The following is a 21,003-nucleotide window of genomic DNA, read 5'->3' on the forward strand; positions in this document are numbered from 1 at the left end:
TGCTTCCCGTGTTTGCTGTTTGGGGGTGATGTCACGTGGACAAAAGATGCTTTTAGAAATATAAACAAAATGAAAGAAAAACTGAAAAGCATGAGAAGTCAAAGAAGCACGTTGATAATGTAGTTTCACTGTCACTTTTTGGAAACGTAAGTATTAAGGAGAAACTTACTGAGACATACAGACTTTCAATCAATGAGCATAATATAAAGGTTAAAAAGAATGGATTTCATTTTTAAATGAATAGATTAAGCTTGAACTGTAACAATTTAGGTTAAAGTAAGTAAAAAATGTTTGATTTTGTTCTTTTAGGATTTTATCATGTTTCTGAATAAATTTTCTTTTTGTACATGTTTGTTTCCTTTTATACAATTTTAAAACAAAGGCTACAAATTTTCTGGAGCAGCACCCCCACTAATTTTAGCTACGAGCCGCCACTGTTTCCAAATGAATGGGGTTGATGAAAATATTTTAAGTTCTTCACTTACAGATAAAAGAACAATGTTTGTACATTACCTGGTGTATTCAGTTCTCCAGAAATCATGTTCCAGGCATTATCCCGCATGTTCTGGTTCCGATATTCTTCTAACCCTTTGTTCCACAAACATGGACACTTCCTTACTTCTTCAATTAATTCCTCCAATGTCATTTTCAATACTGCGCTGAATGATACGTAACACGTGTTGTAATCAGAGTGGGATATTACTGAGGCGCGCAGCTGACACCTGGAAGTGAGCCCAGTGCGCATGCCCGTCCAGCGCGACGTTTTAAAAATATTGCCGAGAACAAACACTCTGCTATGCTGCTAACATAGCGAACATAGCGTACGTAGCGCTCTGTGTGGCCGCACTTTGAAAGAGTCCTTATGAAATGTTTATGTATATCATGACACCTGAGCCCATCTTGATGGCATAATTCATAAATCCCTTCTATCAACCTGTGTGTCCCTATGTATATCCCTCCTAACGTTGCTAGGCAAAGGCTCGGTAAACACGTTCCCGCAGCAACGAATACACGCAACAATCCCCTTGTCGTTGCATTACGTTGCGTGCAGTGCATTTGGTGGAATGTTGACGTGCAAGCGGGCGTGCAGTGACGTCTCATCCGCAGCCGCTGTGAGGCGAGGTCACGCCCTTGCAGACATCCCCGCGTCGATATGGTCGGGCACACTGGCAGCAATAGTGAAGTTGTCCCTGTGCTTAACTAATTAAGCACTACGCCATGAAGGCGTATGGGGGAGTGGATGTATAGATCCACATTTTATTGACCTTGGCACTAGTTGGAGGTGAGTGGTCAGCTTCAGGCCCCGGCCGCTTTGCCCCTGGTGAAAGTGCCCCCCCCCATACCCACTGGATGGGAAACCACAAATAGCTCCGCAGTTTCCAATTTTTGTATCGATTCCATGAATTTGCTGCGGCCGAATGTAATTAAGTAAAAGCACGATTGCTCTTCGTGACTGATGCCGCAAGTTATATGATCAAAGCCGGTACTGCCCTTGAAGTTATATTTCCAAATATGACACATTTGACTTGTCTTGCCCATGGGTTGCACCGTGTTGCAGAAACAATTCGTGCAAATTTTTCGTTTGTTGACAAGTTGGTGTCTTCTGCGAAGAAGGTATTTGTTAAAGCGCCATACAGAAAAGAAGACTTTAAAGCAGTAGCACCGAGCGTTCCACTTTCGCCAGAACCAATTTTAACGCGCTGGGGCACGTGGCTGTTTGCAGCGAGTTGTTACACCGAACATTTAGAAACAGTTAGGAATGTCGTGAATACATTTGATCCCAAAAGCGCAACATCAATTCCAATTGCCCAAGATGTACTAAAAAACACATAACTAGAAACTAATCTTTCCTATATATCTGCTCACTTCTCTCATCTTCCATCCGCCATTTCCTCACTGGAGGCAAGCAATAAATAGCAATACTACTTTGTATCAGTCGTTAAGTGCGTTCAAAACCACTGTTTCAAATTAAATTCGGTTCCTGGAACAGTTGGTGAAGCAGTAAAGGAAAAAGTACACAGCATTCTTAAAAAAAAAAAAAAGGATATGAACAAATTTGTGAAGAAACTGAAGACATTTTAGCGGGTAAACGTACTGAACTGCCAAGTAAAAAATCACTAGCAGTGGATGAGATAGCCACTTTTGTACATGCGTCCTTAAGTTCCTGTGAGGTGGAAGGAAGTTTTTCCCGCTATAAGGAATTCTTAAGAGATAAAAGGAGGCAACTATGGAAACCTTAAAATATTTAATAATTGTGAACTTCAGCAGAAGATAAGTTGGAAGTTTGGAGAGCTAAATGTGAATACCATTGCTTTTTTTTTAACTTGTCATGAAGAAATGTTGGCTTTGTTGCATGATTTGTATCTAAGTATAGCTTTTCGTTGCAAGTGAATCATTCAGTGATTACATAAAATTAACTTACATGTTGACTTGTTGCTCTTAAAATAATGTAAAACCAATTTTAGTATTTGGTATGAACTTGGTATTTGGTATGTACATATTTTGGAAGATTTTCATGCATAAATGCATACATATTTAAGTGATTATTAGGGCATAAAAATCCGGTCCCAAGTCTTGACACCATGCACCGTCTTGTGTGGCTACCAACCTTTCGGAGGAACCTATTGCCTCCATTTTCAGGGAACACGCAGTCCAAATTTTCACCTATGTGAAAACCCTCAGATGTCATGCTGACTTATTGGTCTGAAGGAATTGGTGTTATGATCTGTATGCTGTAATTTCTCCTACTCTCCACCAGCAGGAATTACAGAATTTCCAGGAAAGACCTCAGCAACGAATGAATTGGCAACTTCTCGAAATGACAACAGCAGCATTCTCTGCCAGTGAACATACAACTGATAAATCCTATATTCAGAGTCCTCTAGGGGCCCCCGAGAGAGGATTACGCTCACGGAGCGAAGCGTAGCGGCAGGCGGGCGTGTAGTTTCCCATTCCAGTCGTCAGTCTGTGACTGGCTTGTGAGAAGGTTGGTTGAGGTGTTGGTGGTGTAGCTATGTTTGACATCATTTATTATTCCGATGGTCACATTTTTCTCTAAATCCATCAACTGAAACACCAATATAGAATCAGAAGTGGACATATGCAAATGAACGTAACAAAATGCTACATATTATTAAAACTTGTTAATAATAAATAATAACGTGTGGTGTAGGTGTGTGTAAAGTGCCAAGTGGATTAATTATATCTCTTGAATATACGTACAACAGACAGGAGAACGGCTGAAGGTGAACATGATGCCGCAACAACAGGACACAATAATGGTAGCAAATCCTCAGGTATTGTCACGCAATTGATTTTAATGACTGTCTCATGATAAATTCGAGGAGGATGCGATGGGCAGGGCATTAGCACGGATGGGGCGAAAAGGAATGCATGTAGGATTCTGGTGGGAAAGCAAGAAGGAAATAGACCACTAGGAAAACCTAGACGTATGCGTGGAGATAATATTAAAATTGATATTAGAGAAGTGTGGTATGGACAGGTTTGATCTTGTTCAGGATAGTAACCAGTGAAGGGCTGTTGTGAACGCGGTAATGAACCTTTGTGTTCGTAAAATGTTGGGGAATTCTTGAGGAGCTGCACAACTGGCGGCTTCTCAAGAAGTGTTCAGCTCAGTGAAGTTAATCAGTTAAGTGTCTGTATGGCTGAACACACACACAGATGTCACTCTTAAATTTCTAACCAGGGCCGCGCCATAGCTCAAGCGGTTAGTCGCTGGCTTCACACCGCGGCGGTCCGGGTTCGATCCCGGGTCTGGTCAAGTGGAATTTATGATGGACAAAGTGGCGCTGGGGCAGGTTTTCTCCGAGTACTTCGGTTTCCCCTGCCAATCTTCATTCCACCAATTGCTCCACAATCACCCTCACCTATCATCTGGGGCTGGTACAATAGGCCAGCAGTGGGCGCAGTACAAGGGACTTGGTCCCACCCCACTAGCATAAAAAAAACTGCTAACCAATCCGTGATACAGAATATTACAACATTTGAATGAGCCTTCAGCTGGCCGATAAATTCCGCACTATTACGCACCTCACAGCGCCGTAACCAAACAGACATGTCACTGAACCCCGTCATGCTTCGAACGGGCCACAACTTCGTCTGTTTCTCAAGGATCACTTTTCCTTGTGTGCATTCTTCAACAGTACGCCTATATAGCGTTGGATGGTAGAACGATTGATGAGAGGATGAACTGGGAAAGATTTGGAAATAAGATGTCGTGGCCTATTCGAGATACTGCCCTACCCGATATCTGTACCGAGCACCGTTCAAATACAAGCACATAGCGTTCTAGACCAGTGGTTCCCAAAATGGGCTGTACTGCCCCCTGGGGGCGCTGGAGTTGGGCCTCTCCGAGCGCCTTGTTCGCCTATTTACGATTGAAGTGAGTTTAGACCAGACATCGGGAAACTGGTATCACTTCATCGAGTACATCCATCGCATTAAAATTTCTTCATTCATTCGTTCATTCATCTGTGGCTCTACAGTCCTTTGTTCTGGCCTGGCCCTTTTCTTCACGTTCTCGATCTTTTTACATAGTCAGTAGAACTCCTTGGATGGGGGATCAGCCAGTTTCAAGGCCACTACCTGCATAAAAAACAATAAACGCACAGGCATCCATGCTTCAAGTGGCACTCGAACCCACGATCTCAGTGTTTGAGCGGGCGAAGACAATTCATGCGGTAGACCGCTCGGCCACTGTGATCGCTATTAAGAATTTACTAATAGAAACAGTTTTTTTTATTGCTAGTGGGGTGGGATTTAGTCCCTTGTACTGCGGCCACTTCTGGCCTATTGTACCAGCCCCAGATGATAGTTGAGGGTGAATGTGGAGCAAATGGTGGAATGAAGATTGACAGGGGAAACCGAAGTACTCGGAGAAAACCTGCCCCAGCGCCACTTTGTCCATCATAAATTCCACTTGACCAGACCCGGGATCGAACCCGGACCGCCGCGGTGTGAAGCCAGCGACTAACCGCTTGAGCTATGGCGCGGCCCTGGTTAGAAATTTNTAAACAGTTACTGAATGCGGCATCTTGTTTCATTGCTATTATCGTCCTTAGTGAGCTGTGCAAACGGCTGTTCTGAAGAATGCTTTTTGTGTGGCAGGGAAAGGGGGACATGGGAGGGGGCGCTGGCTCGCAGAAGTCTGGGAACCAGTGCTCTAGGCCAACCAGTTCTGTGGGCTCCGTTTTTATATACATGTACCGACACGTCTATGTTAATGGCCCGTTGACGTTTTCACAATTAAAATTTGTGCTACGCATTCTACCCATCACATCCTTTTCGTAGTTTAACAATGTCTCATAATGCAGTTTTCTCCTGTTGCTCCATACACGTGTAAGGAGTGATGCCGCTACATTGTTGTACCCACATCAGCATTCACCTGTGCCTGATGAAGTGAGGCATAAACATGGAGAACAGCATAGCTGACTTTTAACATAATTTAATACTTGTTGCCTTCTCAAGAAACACTCCTGCTCCCCGCCCAATCAGAGAAACAGCACATAATAGTTCATGATACACACGCAATGCTATATTCATTTGTTTTTATGTTTCCCCTTACTTTCTCTAACTCATTTAAATGTCGCCTTGCCTCCTTGCCAGGGCCGAATTTGCAGTTGTGGGGACCCCTTTCAGTAACAATATTCGTGTAAGATTTGAGGCTTTCACGGCGGTGACTATGAAGAAAGCAGTCTTCTGGGGTGTGGCACCGTGTATATGTGGTGTTACACCACACCACATATACACGGTGCCAAATCCCAGAAGACTGCTTTCTTCAACAATATTCGTGCTTAGGTTATGACCACTAGTTTTCTCTTCTTCTTTCTCATAAATGCTATAAGTACAAAGCGACTTTCGTCTCCTCAGAGAAGCGAACGCCTCAGTAAAATCTGTCTATTCTGTTTCTGTTTTATGGAGGCCTGGGGCGACCGCGCCCGGTCGCTCCCTCATAAATCGAGCGCTACCCTTGTCACGTGGACCGGTACTCGGCCAGTGACCATACATTTGCGAACACCATTAAGGAGGTTAGCTGCAGCGCTGTGTGACAGCTGAACTTCGTTTAGACGTTGATTCAGCTTTTGAGGTCACAGGCCACCGAATAAGACAAAAAGGTAAAGTTGTCCCTGTACTTAACTAATAAGCACTGCTTCATGAAGGCGTATGGGGGAGTGGATGTACAGATCCATGCTTTCTTGACCTCGGCACTAGTTGGAGGTGAGTGGTCAGCTTCACGCCCCTGCTTCTTTACCCCCGAGGAAAGAACCCTTGGTACCCATTGGATAGGAGGTTGGGTGGGCCCCAGAGCCGGTCTGGACACTGCGGAGAAGAGAAAATTGTTGTCCCAGCCGGGACTCGAACCCTGGCCCATAGCCAGTCACTATACCGACTGAGCTATCCCGGCTCCTCTCGAATAAGGTGAAACATAAAGAATATCGTCCCTGTGCTTGATTAAGTTCCACACCATGAAGACGTATGGGAGAGTGGAGGTACAGTGCCATACATTCTTAGCGTGAGTAGTTAGCTCCTCGTCCCGGCCGCCTTATTCCCACGGAATGAGCCCCCGGTACCGGTTCAATGAGGGGGCTGAGAGGAGAAGAATAAAATGTGTTGGCTCTGCCAGGTCACAGCAAACAGTGATAAGGTAAAAGATCTGTAAGCAAGCGGACACAGCACACAGGATAACCCAGCTCTACCACTGCAAGGACTTGCGCGTACAATCGGGAACCTCTCGATTAGTGCGTTATGTAACCTACCAACTGAATCATCTCAGAAAAAGGACAGCGTTGCCGAAATCAATGTGGGTCTCTTACTCCTGATTACATAATTTGGGTGTGTTAAAGAGGCTGATGGAAACAAGCCAAGCAATTTTGCTATTTGTCTATGGCTCTAAAGGCCCTTTGTTGGGCTTTGGTCCCTTTTCCAGTTCCTTGATCTTTTACATTGTCGGTAGGATTCCTTACAAGGGGGATCAGCCCGTCGCAAGGCCGCTACCTGCATACAGGATAGCACAAACACAGAATAATTGCACACAGACATCCATGTCTCAAGTGGAATTCGAACCCGGTGTTCGAGAAGTGAAGACAGTTCATGCCTTATACCGCGCGGCCACTTGATCGGCCGCATAAGTTATCACAGGCCTATAATCGGAGGTACTGGAAGTGCCTGTGAATAAATCATGAATCGGTAAACGAATGAATAAATACATAAGTAAAATAAATGAACAGAGAAATCGTGTGTGATGGCCACACCATTACGCACGGGGTGCCACGTCATGCCTCTGGAGGAATGGAATTCGGTCTCGATCTTTCAGTGTCAGATACTCATTATGGGCTCTGCGATACACGCCTGGGTCGCTGTTTGCATAACATGGGCTTGACTTACTGGAAGCTCGAAAAAATCGTTAGAAGCAGCACGCCATGTGTTACATATAAAATGTCATGGTGAAGGGATCTGGGGGTGACTGTAGCTGGGGGGAGGGGCACCCAGAGCCGTGGGAGCCCACCAGCACTGCTCTTACGGACCGCCGTTCGGGTAAATGACATTCGTCATATGCGATCGATTGCGTCTTGTATTCGCTGTTCTAAATGTAAACTGTACAAAGCAGTATAACATTTGGAAAGATTTTTAACTTCTGAAGATACATATCCCGCTGTTGCCTCTACTGACAGGGAAATCACGAAAAAGGCCAGGCGAGATTCCGGTCGGTCACGTAACGAGTCCTCTCGAGCCATCAGCCGTGTCATTTGTTTGAACACTACCCACGTTTCAGGAACCATCTCTGTCCCCATGAGCAGGGTCTGATAGCAGTAGAAGATTTTATCAACTTCCGCCGCCGTGAAAACTTCACATCTTAAGAAATGATTTATATACCACTAAATCCTTCAGCTTAATCTCTAAAAATCTGCTTAATTTGTTTGTCTTAGGGTAAAGGAGGTGGAAGTGAATGATACCTGAGGTCAGTAGCGGCGCAAGACTGAAAGCTCCCTCCCCAGGAAACGAAAAATTCAGTCCTCCCAAATTAAAAACGGTTTAACTTTTAGTAGAGACATCATGTTTCTGGACATTATCTATTGTCCTGTTTCTGTTTCAAAAGAACGTTTCGGAGACTGGAATCTGTCTCTTTCTGCAGGTAAAAACCTATTGAGTTGGTCCCAATCGATAGAACTGGTCCCTGTCTGACCCCAGTCTCCGAAACGTTCTTTTCAAAACAGAAACAGGACAATAGATAATGTCCAGAAAGATAATTATATGTTCTAATGTACCATCGTCACAAACTTTTAGATCTAGTTCAACTTTTCCTCAAAACTTCATCACAGTAACACGAAATTAGCTGAAATTGTGAGAACACCGCCATTGGTGTCTTAATTCTGCCATCCCAGGAAGTCAGCTGAACAAGACGGGTAAATTATTTTAAAATAAAATTACCCAGACTATGTAAGTACAAGGAATGCAGTTAATAGCGGATCCCGTCACTTTTCGGCCCTCTGCTTCTTTTCGAAAATACAGAACTCTTGTGAACTATATGGAACTAGTTCAGGATAGGATCCAGTGGTTGACTTTCGTGAGGACGGCGATGAATCTTCGGGTTAGATAAAAAAGTAAAGCATTTCTTGATCAGCTGATTATCTGGACTGATCAGTGAAGATCCTGTGTTGTGGAGTCTGGTCTCTTGAACAAAAGGCTTCTAATTTCGGTTATACCATGCGACTGTGTGGTTAGCATTCCTGCGTCGTATCGGGGGGGGGGGGTACCTATTTTAACTGAGGTTTTAATAGTTTAATCAGCACCTATGGAGAAACACTGCAGCGTTTGTTTCAGCAACTACCGCAATTAATCTCTCACTCCATTTGCCACTGTATAACCAGTGCAGTTGAACTAGCCTGTCATTAATCCAAGAAGCAGTCAGTCGACCAACCAGCCTAATTTTAATGGCAGGAATAGTAAATGTCACGGTTACTTGAACGGAGAAAGTAGGGCAGGCCTGTTCTGTACGGAGCTGAGCCAGCTCTCGCGTAATATCACACAAAAACATAAGCTGTTTAAAACACAAGCGTAATTTCGAGGGGACGTAAGTAACAGGCCATGGAGGCCCATAGGGTTGTGAGACGTCGAGGCTTCCACATTTTCTAAACAATCGGTTCACAGATAGCGGTGAGGTAAAAGGTAAAGTTCTCCAAGTGCTTAACTAATTAAGCACTGCACCATGAAGGCGTATGGGGTAGTGAGTGTATAGATCCACATTTTCTTGACCTCGGAACTTGTTGTAGGTGAGTGGTCAGCTTTTCTCCCCGGCCGCTTTACCCCCGGGGAAAGAGCCCCCGGTACCTATTGGATAGGAGTTTAGGTGGACCCCAGAGCCAGTCTGGACCCTACCGGGACTCGACCTCTGATCTCCTGGTCGTCCAGCCCGTAGCTAGTCGCTATGCCTACTACGCTATCCCGGGCGGTGAGGTCAGACTTACTCGCCGGCTGCCCTTTACCCCCAGGAAGATTCCTGGTACTCTTTTCTGTTGGAGACTGAGTCGACCTCAGGGCCATACTACGGCTGGAAGGATTAGGTCAATTGAAAAATCCAATGATTTCGTCGGTAATCGAACCCGCGACCTTCCGGCTTGTAGCATAGTGCCTCAACCAACTACGCCACCGCGTGACCCGAATTTCGAGGGGACGGCACTGTGGAATTCTGTAGATGATAAGATAACTTTGCTGTTATCAGTATTTGATACGGTGTTAAGTTTCAGACTTTGTTTTCACGGGTTAGCGATGTATTTCGTAACTAAAAGACGAAGTCCGTCTAGCAATAATATTTTTTTTTAATTCGCTTAGTGGGGGTTCGAGTCCAACTGGGTCCACTCGGCACGGCGGCCACTGATTGGCCTATTGTAGCCTGCCCCGGGTGATTATGATGATGGATAATTTGGTGGAATGAAGAGTGGCAGGGGAAACCGAAGTACTTGGAGGAAACCCGCCCCAGCGCCACTTTGTCCACCACAATCCCACTTGACCAGACCCGGGATCGAACCCGGGCCGCCGCGGTGGGAAGCCAGCAATTAACCACTTGAGCTATGGCGCGGCCTAACAGTAATAAATATAGGATATTTAGCTGTATAGTGGCTGAAGTTGTGTTAACGCAGAGCGAGATGTAGCAGGATAATCTTATGAATGATATGTCCTTCATTCGAATCTCGGCTCTGAGAGCAGCTATCTTCTCTGCGGTATTTATGGGTTTCCTTCGTTCCTCCTATCGGTTTTAAGTGACTATTACGTAAATTAAAGACAGGCTACGGCCACATTCTTCCAAATTCATGAGTAATGAACATCCTGTCATCGAACGCTACGCAATCTGTGAAGTTAATGCATTCTCAGATGTGGTCTATTTCGAAGGTACACATTATCCCGGTATATCCTTACTCTGACGGATTGTCCCGTCACGAAACGAACCGGGGCATCTTCCGAATTCAACGCGTTACTGCAGGAGGCATGTTAATCTAATTTATTTAATTGTACAAGGCAATAAACAAATGAGAACCGCATTTGTATTGCCTCCATACCTTCCGAATAAATCTGACTTTAAAATTTTTAAATAACTGGGTCTTCATTGTAGGTGATACATTTAATAAACTAGTCTAGTAATGAGAAACCGAACGTGTGGAAATTTAATATTTTTCGGGATGTGTTTTAAGAGGACAGTGTTCATTATATTCGACAGAATAGTGTTATTCTGTTTGCAGATATAATAAAAGCCGATCGCAGTGACCGCGTAGCCCAAAATACGAAATGTTTTTGCCCGCTCGATCACCGGGATTGTGATTTCCAATCCCACGCGAGGCATGGATGGTTTGTCTGCGTTTTCTCTGGGTTGTGTTGTCTTGTGTAGGTAGTAGCCATGCGACAGGGCTGAGTCCTGTTAGCTGTCTTTAAAAGGGAAAGCTATCCCGTGAAGGTTCAGTGCTGTGAGAGGCTCCCACATTTTCTCTAGACAGTCGGCTCACAGATGGCGGTGAGGTCAGCCTTACGCGCCGGCCGCCCTTTACTCCCCAGGAAGATTCCTGGTACTCATTTCTGTTAAAGGCTGAGTCGACCCCATGGCCATAGTGCTGCTGGAATGATTAGGTAAATTGAAAAAAAAATCCACCTAATCGAGACTCGAAACCACGACTTTCCGGTTTAATAGCATAGTGTATCAACCAACTACGCTACCCCGTGCCCCCGCCAACTGTCTGTAAGATTGTAATTTCAGAACTAATTCTGAATGGGAACAGGCCAGACAGCCCAACCTGTCAAGGCAGAAGAAGAAGAAGAAGAAGAAGAAGAAGAAGGAGAGATAGCTGACGATCACAGAGCGACACAAAATTAATCGATTTTAGAATTACGAATGATGAGGAAGACATTCGTGGCATGTATAAATGCACAGTTCCAGGAAACCCACGAAGAACCTAAGCATAGCCCGTTTCCTAACAAAAAACTGAAAAAAAGAAACCAGGACCTCTCGACTACCATTCAGCCGCGTTTTCTGGTTCTCTTCTGCAAGTTCTAGCGGCAGGAAGTGGCAGAGCGCGAGTCCAGGAGCCACACCACTGTTGCGCTGCTGGTGCAGCGGCACTGCAGCTTAAGCGTTGCGTGAATCTGTGTTCGCTTACCGCAACGGGCTGCTGCTGCTGTCTTCGTCGAAACGAGGCAACAAGTCATTAACAGACGTGATCATGCCGTCCATGTACTCGTGATTAACTGCCAGCAGCGAGATTTTATATCAGTAATTGAACTTCATGGCCGTTCACAGTGACCGCGCAATCTAAGGCATGAAATTACGTCGCCCGCTGGAACACTGGGATCGTGGGTTCGAATCCCACTCAAGGCATGGATGTCTGTGTGCGGTTATTCTGTTATATGTGTAGGCCTTGCGACGGGCTGATCTCCCGTTCAAGGAGTCTTACCGAGTGTGTATAGGATTACGAAACTGAAAAGCGACCAAGGCCCAACAAAGGACTGTAGAGCCATAGATGGATAGACAATCGAACATCATGACAAATGAATAATGCAGAAAGGTATAGAGTACATACAGTCTGTATAGAATATACAGAAATCACGTCACATGTTCACTGTTCCACCGTATTATTATTATTATTATTATTATTGGGGGCCGGAATAGCACAGTCGGTATAGCGACTGGCTACATGCTGGACGACCGAAGGGTCGGAGTTCGAGTTCCGGTAGGGGCAAGGATTTTCTCCATGTCGTCCATACAGGTTCTGGGGCCCACCCAGCCTCCTATCCAGTGGGCACCTGGGGCTCTTTCCCTGGAGGTAAAGCGGCAGGGGCGTGAATCTGACCACTCCTCCAACCATTGCCGAGGTCAAGAAAACGTGGATCTGTACATCCATGCCCCCATACGCCTTCATGGTATGGCGATTAATTAATTAAGCACACGGACAAGTTTACCTTTTTTGCTACTATTATAATAAATATGAGTCGGTATAGCAGCGGGCTGCGGACTGGACGGCGAGGGTTAGAACAGTGCGTGCTGTGAACAGCCAAGTAGCAGTTTCGTACTGTCAGACACAAGCCAGTGCAATAGTGTGCAAGTGGGATTGTAATGAACGCGAACAAATTGACACCAAGGTCGTTGGCAAAGTGTAAACAATTGCGTCAGAAATAGATAAACGTTCCGACATTCTGGAAGAGCCTGTTGTTCCTGTCTTCCTAGTCGTAAACTAAATGAGGGAATAAAAGAAAGGCACTAAAGGACGATTGATAATATTTACCGTTTCGATTCGGTGTTTTGCTCGGACGACTCCAGTGGATATGGACCATCTGGAAAATTTCAGGTTTCTGCTAGTCATTAGACTACTGTGGGATGATCAGACCGCCTCAGTTGTCTAGTGGTCAGAGGTCCTGGCTACAGACCCAGAGGTCCCGGGTTCGATTCCCGGCGTTATCAGATTTTCTGACAAGTGATGGGTCTGGAACGTGGTCCACTCAGTCTCGTGAGGATAAGGGAGGAGCTATTTCAAGGAAACAGCGGCTCCGGTCTAGAAAACCGAAATTAACGGCCGTGGGGGTTCGTTGCGCTGACCATGCGACATCCTCTATCCGCAAAATTTGGCACTAACTTTGCGATCGGTCGGTCGCTATAGTTCGCTTGCGGACTACAGGCCACGGAACTTGTGGAATGATCTTTCAGTTGAAAATTTGTTGACTTCCATGTTAGATAAAAGAGACTTATTAGAACTGTAAACAGTTTTATGATTAGATTGTCAGCTATTTCGTATGATAACGTAAAGCTTGTTCCTGTAGTTGCCATGGTTACGATGGTTGGTCAGTGTCACTGTTCCTCCAACAGGGAGTGGAAGTATCAGATAGACTTTTATCTTCTGTACAAATTTGTCTTTCTATTAGAAGGGATTGGTGTTTACTCTGGCGAGACGAGAAGTGCATGAAAGGAATGCATAATGAGGGAAGTATTGCCTGTTCACCCGCATGTGTCGTCTCCGAAACTTCCGAAGCTTCCGAAACTTCCGAAGCTATACCCACTACAGACAGAGACATTTGATTCCTTTCAGTTCAGTATGATTCCAGTGTTGCGTCAGTCTAAAACCGACTGTCATCAAATTTCTAAAGGCGCGTCCACATTACTCGTGCTCGTGCTTGCTTGACCCGCTATGCTCGCGAGTAATGTGGACGATATGACAAGTCACGAGACAAGCAAATTTTAAATTTTAAATTTAAGAATTATAGCCAATAAATTAAAATACGACTACAGCCTATACACATTACGAGTAAATATCCTCACGCGCCGAAGCGTGGCGAGCAGCTGAAGTAGTGTGGACGAATATTTACGAGCACATGTAAAAGCCAGACGAGTCTCCCTACAAGCACAAGCCTGGCGAGCACGAGTAATGTGGACGCGCCTTAAGAAGCGATCAGGCCGTTGTAGCATAAATCAGTGAATTGTTATAGAAATAATAGTAATACGCTTTTGTTTTGGTTCTAAACAAAACAGTAGAGTTAAGTCATTTAATAATTCTTTGTGGGCTGTTAACACACATTTCGGGAACTACGTCTGGACTGGACCTCGCAATAAATAATAATAATTATTATCCATGAGAGTGGAAACATTGTCCTAAATGAAGGAGTTCTGTCTTCTTGGATAAAACGCCATGTAGTCCGTTGAAAGACAGCCGACGTTTCGGAGGGACACATCGCTTCCATTTTCAGGGTAGAATAATAAACCGAGCAAGAAACCATCGTGACAGAAGGTGCATGCCCAAAACGTTTTAATATTGGAATCTTCAGGACATGACTATGAAGACCAGTGAAGGATGTGAAATAGTTGATGGCGCATTTAAAACCTCTTCGTAATAATTTTTGCTTTGCTGTTGGCTTGTAGTCAGGTCAGAAAGCATATTAACCCGGCAGTTCTGTGCGCACTCGAGTTTTCCGGGGATCTGACGTTTATTACTGTGGGTGGTGCCGGGTCCAACAAAATCGATAAACTTGTGTAGCAGAACGCTGCTGAATGGAGTATAGGAGGCGGTGGATGAATGAATCAATGTGGGTTGCATGAGTAGAACACACAAGGCACTGGCAACACTCCTGACGTAGGAACAGTGTATCGGTTTCAGATTTCTTACAAGGGATTCTTGGTTGGTTGTCGAAACTGTATGATATTCTGTAGTTTGTGTTTTCGTAATCACAGTGCATTGGGTTTATATTTTGGCATCTGTAATTCGTAGGTTCATATGCCAACAGCACTGTCGATTGGTGGAATACAGAACTGGAGAATTGCTACGTAAATCTGTTAGTCACGTAACGAGGTGCACTCTCCTGCAGCCGCACTTTGCTTCATACAAATGTGTTTCTAGGAGACGTGTAGGAATTCGGCGCTAAATGTGGTAATTAGGGAACAAAGGTTGTACATTCCAAAATATTTTTTTTGTTAAATTTTTAACGCGCTTGGGGGCCAAAAATTCACCCTCCATGGATCTCCGTTAAATTTTCGCTGGAGGAGGGAGGTGCGTATTTAGGAGGCTTGCAAAAATGATGTAGACAGGCCTGTTGGAACTGAGGTGAAAAGGTGGAACCCTGGCCTACTTTAAGGTAATATGGTTAACTCTGTGATTCCCAACCACTTTCATCTTGCGTTTCACCGGTTATTTTGACGAACATCAATAGTCTCGCTACAGTACACTAAAAGTAAAGCTTCATCCAAAAGGAGTATTTTTACAATTAATATATGTGTCGTCCAGAGGGGCCCACCCAGCCTCCTATCCAGTGGGTACCGGGGGCTCTTTCCCCGGGGTAAAGCGACCGGGGCGTGAAGCTGACCACTGACCTCCAATTAGTGTCGTGATCAAGGAAACGTGGACCTATACATCCACTCCCCCATACACCTTCATGGCGTAATGTTTAATTAGTTAAGCACAGGGACAACTTTTTTGCCTTACGTCTTAGTGCTAGGTGTATATTAACCATTAATTGAAATTCTTATTGTAGAAACGTCACGCACCACTCAGCAGACCGTCAGAGTACCACTGGTTGAGAAACACTGGCTTGACAGATGTTCGGGCTGAGTAATATGTGACATGACACTGGAAGATAGAAGATTTCATCGTTAGTGTGTCTAGGATTGTTGAAAGGAACTCTGCTACATTCCCTGCTAATCTCATCCTCTGATTATGTTATACCCTGACTATAATTATGGACGAGTTTCTCATCCTACAGTTTGCAGGAGACCTCTCGCGTCCAAACACTGTACTGATCATGTCTTATTATGGGCAGCGTTCATTATGTTAAGCATTTTCAAATATAACATCCGGAAACTGGAACTGTTTCCGCTAAGAGGCGCAAAGGATGAGATATTCTTCCTCAGTTGTGCCCATCAGAAACCACTGGATACAGACTGAGATTAACTTTTAACGGGCCCAGCTGAGCAGTAGCCTTTTTTTTTCCTGATGACAGAAACAGATCCAGTGTCCGAAACGTTGTGTTTGAGTAAACTCAAGACAATAGACAGTGCCCTAACTAATAGTCATGACCGTTGTTACCTGCCATCGCGATGCTTCGTCAAAATATTTAGAATTAATTATCCTGAATGGCCAACTTTGGACCTTTGAGGAATGAAGTTTCATGCCTGTATAGAAGAGCAAATAAAATCGTGGGTTTGTAGTAAGCTTATTTTATGTGTTAAATGTTTTTTTTTATTTTTATTATGTATACATTTATGTACATCTGTAAGCATCCATTTGAAAGTAGAATCTTCATTCCAATTTTAATGCATTTTATAAAGTTTGTACCAATTCAGGTGAAAGTTGAATGTATTACCCGACTAAATTCAGGTACATTAGTAATAGTTATTATATTGTAATACATTAATTCATATAAAGCGAAGTTCAGTAGTTAGAAAATATTTGTTACTGTGTGCTCCCTGAGGATGGCTTTATAAGCCGAAAAATGTAGTGAGTTACGATACAATTAAGACCAGTAAACTCAGTATACATAGTGAAATGTGAATGAGATTCTGTTAGTTCCTGTGTTGAGACTGAAAGAAAAGGAAGAAATTATGTTTTAAATGTTTAAACTATTTTGAAATTTCTTCATACTCATTCAAATTAATCAGTAGGTGCGGGTGCAGAGAGGTAATCCCTGCCAAAGCATGGAAGATGGCCAAGGCACGTTACGTAATGTCCACTTCGAAAGCGCGATAGGTACGCGCGGTGAGTAGCGGTTTGGTAGGCAACTTGTGATGCAACCCAGCGTATCCATTGCTGCAACTACAGAACATGACTGCTGCAACCTTTACTCAGCGTCACAGGGTAATCCGGATTTTATTTTATGTCGATGTTTTTGTCGTAATATAATACACCTACACTGGTAATTACATCTACCATCCATTTAACGTTCATTAACTCGGCATGTCACCCACAAGAGTGTATTTGTGTGTTCATTTCCCGCTCACAAAAGACAGCCGTTATTTCCTTTTCATTTTTAACAGAGCGATCGTTCTATCGGGATTTTTTTTTCTTATAAGTAGGAATCAAAGTTCTTTGATATTAGTTACAAGAACTTCGCTCTTCCAAACAAGGTCCTGAAATGAACATGTAAACAAATATGTAAGATCTGAAGTTTTCACGGCGGTGACTGTGAAGAATGCCGTCTTCTGAGATGTGACGCCGTGTAGATATTGTGTGAACCGGCGTTTCGGAGGAACGTATTGCCTCCATCTTGGGTCGAAAAACAGCCAGATAGCTAGATGTTTTTCGACTGGTGACTCAGTCTGCAGCCATCTGCTCAAGCTGGTTCCTCGCTCGCGGATTTTTCTACCCTGAAGGTGGATGCGATACGTCGGTTCACACTGGATTACACGGTGCCACATCCCAGAAGACGGCATTCTACATGTAAACAAATAATTAGCCTGAGATTCAGGAACACGAAAATTGTTATCCTCAGAATCAGCGGATCACGTCTAGATATTCCTTCGCCCTAGCTCATCATTTGGGCTTCATTTGTTTAGAAAATGAGCGAAACGAGGTAATTTTCATTCACAGTTTGAAAAAAAAAAACAATGCTGATGATGGCTATGTAGTCTGAGGCGAATTTTACCTCGCGGACACCGGCAGGCTTCGTGAATTCGATTATACCTCGAAGCATGGATATAGAGCATATCCGCGTTTCGTTGCTAACCTGTGTAGGTGTCATGCAGTGCTCTGACGCCTTATGCAGGCTGTCCTGCCCACTGCAACTATTGTTATGGAACCATAAGATTCATCACCCTTATATATACACTGGGGCACTGGTAGCGTAGTTGGTTGAGGCACTATGCTACAAGCCGGACGGTCGCGGGTTCAAGTTCCGATGAGGCCATTGGATTTTTTTTTTCAATTGACCAAATCCATCCGGGCGCCCTATGACCCTGGGGTCGACTCAGCCTCGAACAGAAATGAGTACCAGGAATATTCTTGGGGGTAAAGGGCGGCCGGCGCGTGGGGCTGACAACCTTACCGCCATCTGTGAGCCGATTATCTAGAGAAAATATGGGAGCCTCGACGTCTCACAACCCTATGGGCCTCCACGGCCTGTTACAGAGATAGCTTTACTTTTTCTTATGTTTACACTTCGCCATTGAACGTATCCCGAACCTGTTCAATCCAATCCACATTTTGCAACATATTTCCTTTACACAGACAACTATACCAGTCCAGCTTTCCTTACCCAGAAGTAAAATATTTTTCCCCAGCATTTTATGGACCCCGAAGGCTCATTACCGTGTTCACAAGAGCCCTCCACTGGTCCCTATCATGCGCCAGATCTATCCAATCCATACCATCCCATCCTATCTCTCTAAGATCCATTCTAATATTGTCCACCCACCTACGCCTTGGTCTTCCCTGTGGTCTCTTTCCTTATGGCTTTCCCACCAATATCCTGTACGCATTCCTCTTCTTCGCACTACATGCCCTTCCCACCTCATCCTCCTTGACTTGATCATTCTAATTGTACGTGGAGAAGAGTACAAGTTATGAAGCTCCTCATTATGCAGTTTTCTCCAACCTCCTGTCACTTCATCTCTTTTCGACCAAAGTATACTCCTCAACACCCTGTTCTCAAACACCCTCAGTCTATGTTCCTCCCTCAATGTCAGAGACCAAGTTTCACACCTATACAGAACCACAGGCAAAAAGATTTTTTTTTTCTTGGCACTACAGCCCCAGTGGGCCTAGGCCTACCTCCATGAACTTCTCCGTTCACTTCGGTTTTTCTAGATCTTACACATTAGGTAGGACTCCTTGGGCGGGTGATCAGCTCGTCGCAAGGCCTCTACCTGTACACAAACACAGAAAAACGCACACACACAAACTAAACATCCATGCCCTGAGTGGGATTCGAACCCACGATCTCGGTTTCCGAGCGAGCGAAGACAGTACATGCCTTAGACCGCTCGGCTGCCGTGACCGGCACAAGCAAAATTATAGTCTTGTATATTCTAATTTTTATGTTTTTGGACAACAGACGAAAAGTTTAAAAGATATATTTAGAAACGTTATAACATGCCTACTGAAATTAGAATATTCTGGTATGTTTTCATAGCTCAGTCATAACTGGGATGCAGAGTGATATAACTGTTCTGTTGGCGTATTGTGCCCTCAACGTATGGAGCGCGTTTTGGTTATGCCTGTACCTTATCTAAACACGCATGTAACTTGAATCACCTTGACGAAGCAACACTGTGTGTGCATATGTGAAGTGGAAGAGACTCAGGAATTCGTGGTGTAGAGGTAACCGATCGTCAGTTGTTTTAATGTTCACACAAATATATGCAGGTACTTTGTGACCATCCGAACTAGTGCTGTGCGATTATAAAATGTTGAGCTGTCTTTGTGTACTAAGCCATGAAATTGTGTAGGGGGTAGTGGAGGGAGAACTAGCGCCCACTGTCACGAAGAAGGGCCTCCGGCACCCCCAGATTAGAAGGCTGGACGGACCCCGGTGCTGGTTTGGACGTAGTGGTGAACAAAAAAAAACAGCCCCTTCCAGGAAACGAATACCGATCATCCAGTCTCGGCTAGAACTGTGCTACTAGATCAGCACTCACTGTGCTGTAAAACTGTCTGCAGCCTTCCCGCTCTTGTGCCTTTGTTTTCCAATTAACCACACCCAAGATCCTCAAATCCTTCTCATTGTTGGTTTGCCTTCTTTTTCCCTTCCGGTTTTATAATAATTAATCTTTTTATTATTTCTTCGTTTTCTCTAATTATAACAGGTCCTGCCCACTTCAATCTATTTTTCTTCTTCTTCTTCTTTTTTTTTTGGCACTACAGCCCCAGTGGGCCTAGGCCTACCTCCATGAACTTCTCCGTTCACTTCGGTTTTTCTAGATCTTACACATTCGGTAGGACTCCTTGGGCGGATGATCAGCTCGTCGCAAGGCCTCTACCTGTACACAAACACAGAAAAACGCACACACACAAACTAAACATCCATGCCCTGAGTCGGTTTCGAACCCAAGATCCCGGTTTCCAAGCGAGCGAAGACAGTCCATGCCTTAGACCGCTCGTCTACCGTGACCGGCTTCAATCTGTTTTAATTCTTTTAATTATATCACCTAAATTAAATTATTTAATGAGGTGATTAATGAATAGGCGGACAAAAAACTGGTGATCGTTAGATTTATGAATTTTTATGGTTTCTTACATCTTCCCCATATTTTTACGTCAGCTTTCATGAATTATTATTTTTTTTTTGTTGCTAGTGGGGTGGGACTAAGTAACTTGTACTGCGGCAACTTCTCGTTTCATCAATTAAGTAGCTTCTGTAGTTGATGGAAGTTTTGAATCTTTGAGTTTTTACACTCTTACCGAGTTTCGTGATGATACGAAAGCTCGTATGAATGGTAATAACACGGGGACTGTTTCCACAGCCTTGTCGAAAGAGACAAAACAGGGTACGACTTCTTGGAAACTATTTCTCATCAGAACTTGCAGTGACCTTATTTCTTTGTATTTCAGCGGCGATGATAAACCATGGAAGGAATTTATGACTGAATGCTGCAATAATACTGCATCTTGACCACTCGTACAACTTTAAAAAGAGACAGTTTTTTTCCGTTCCATCTATACGCCATTTATATAATTGGTTCCCGAAGTGGGCTATACCTCCCCCTGGCTGGCGATTGGATTACCTAGGGGGCGGCGGAGAGGCGCTGGAGGTTGGCTCCTCCATGCGCCTCATTCGTTTACTTACGATCGAGGTGACTTTAGACCAGACATCGGGAAATTGGCCCAACTTCATCAGGCCCATCTATCGCACCAAGAATGTACTAACAGTGAAACAGTTTCTAAATGCGATATATTATTTTTATTAAGAATGCCGTCTTCTGGGATATGGTGCCGTGTAGATCTTGTGTATGCCGGCGTTTCGGAGGAACGTATCGCCTCAGTCTTCAGGGTAGAAAAATTCGTGAGCGAGGAACTTGCGTGCGCAGGT

The 21,003-nt window shown here is 44.3% G+C and overlaps 1 protein-coding gene across 1 annotated transcript in view; it reads left to right on the forward strand.

Annotated features, from left to right (window-relative positions):
* Positions 1–2,977: 2,977 nt before the first annotated feature.
* The window catches only part of LOC111873005 (breast cancer anti-estrogen resistance protein 1), a 75,573-nt gene continuing 57,547 nt past the window's right edge, over positions 2,978–21,003 (forward strand). The window contains exon 1 of the mRNA XM_023867359.2: positions 2,978–3,296. Within this exon, the coding sequence (XP_023723127.1) occupies positions 3,252–3,296 (45 nt within the window). The 5' untranslated portion in view covers positions 2,978–3,251. The remainder of the gene's footprint in view (positions 3,297–21,003) is intronic.

The sequence above is a fragment of the Cryptotermes secundus genome, unplaced genomic scaffold, assembly GCF_002891405.2.
Source record: "Cryptotermes secundus unplaced genomic scaffold, Csec_1.0 scaffold1764, whole genome shotgun sequence".
In the NCBI taxonomy this organism is placed as follows: domain Eukaryota; kingdom Metazoa; phylum Arthropoda; class Insecta; order Blattodea; family Kalotermitidae; genus Cryptotermes; species Cryptotermes secundus.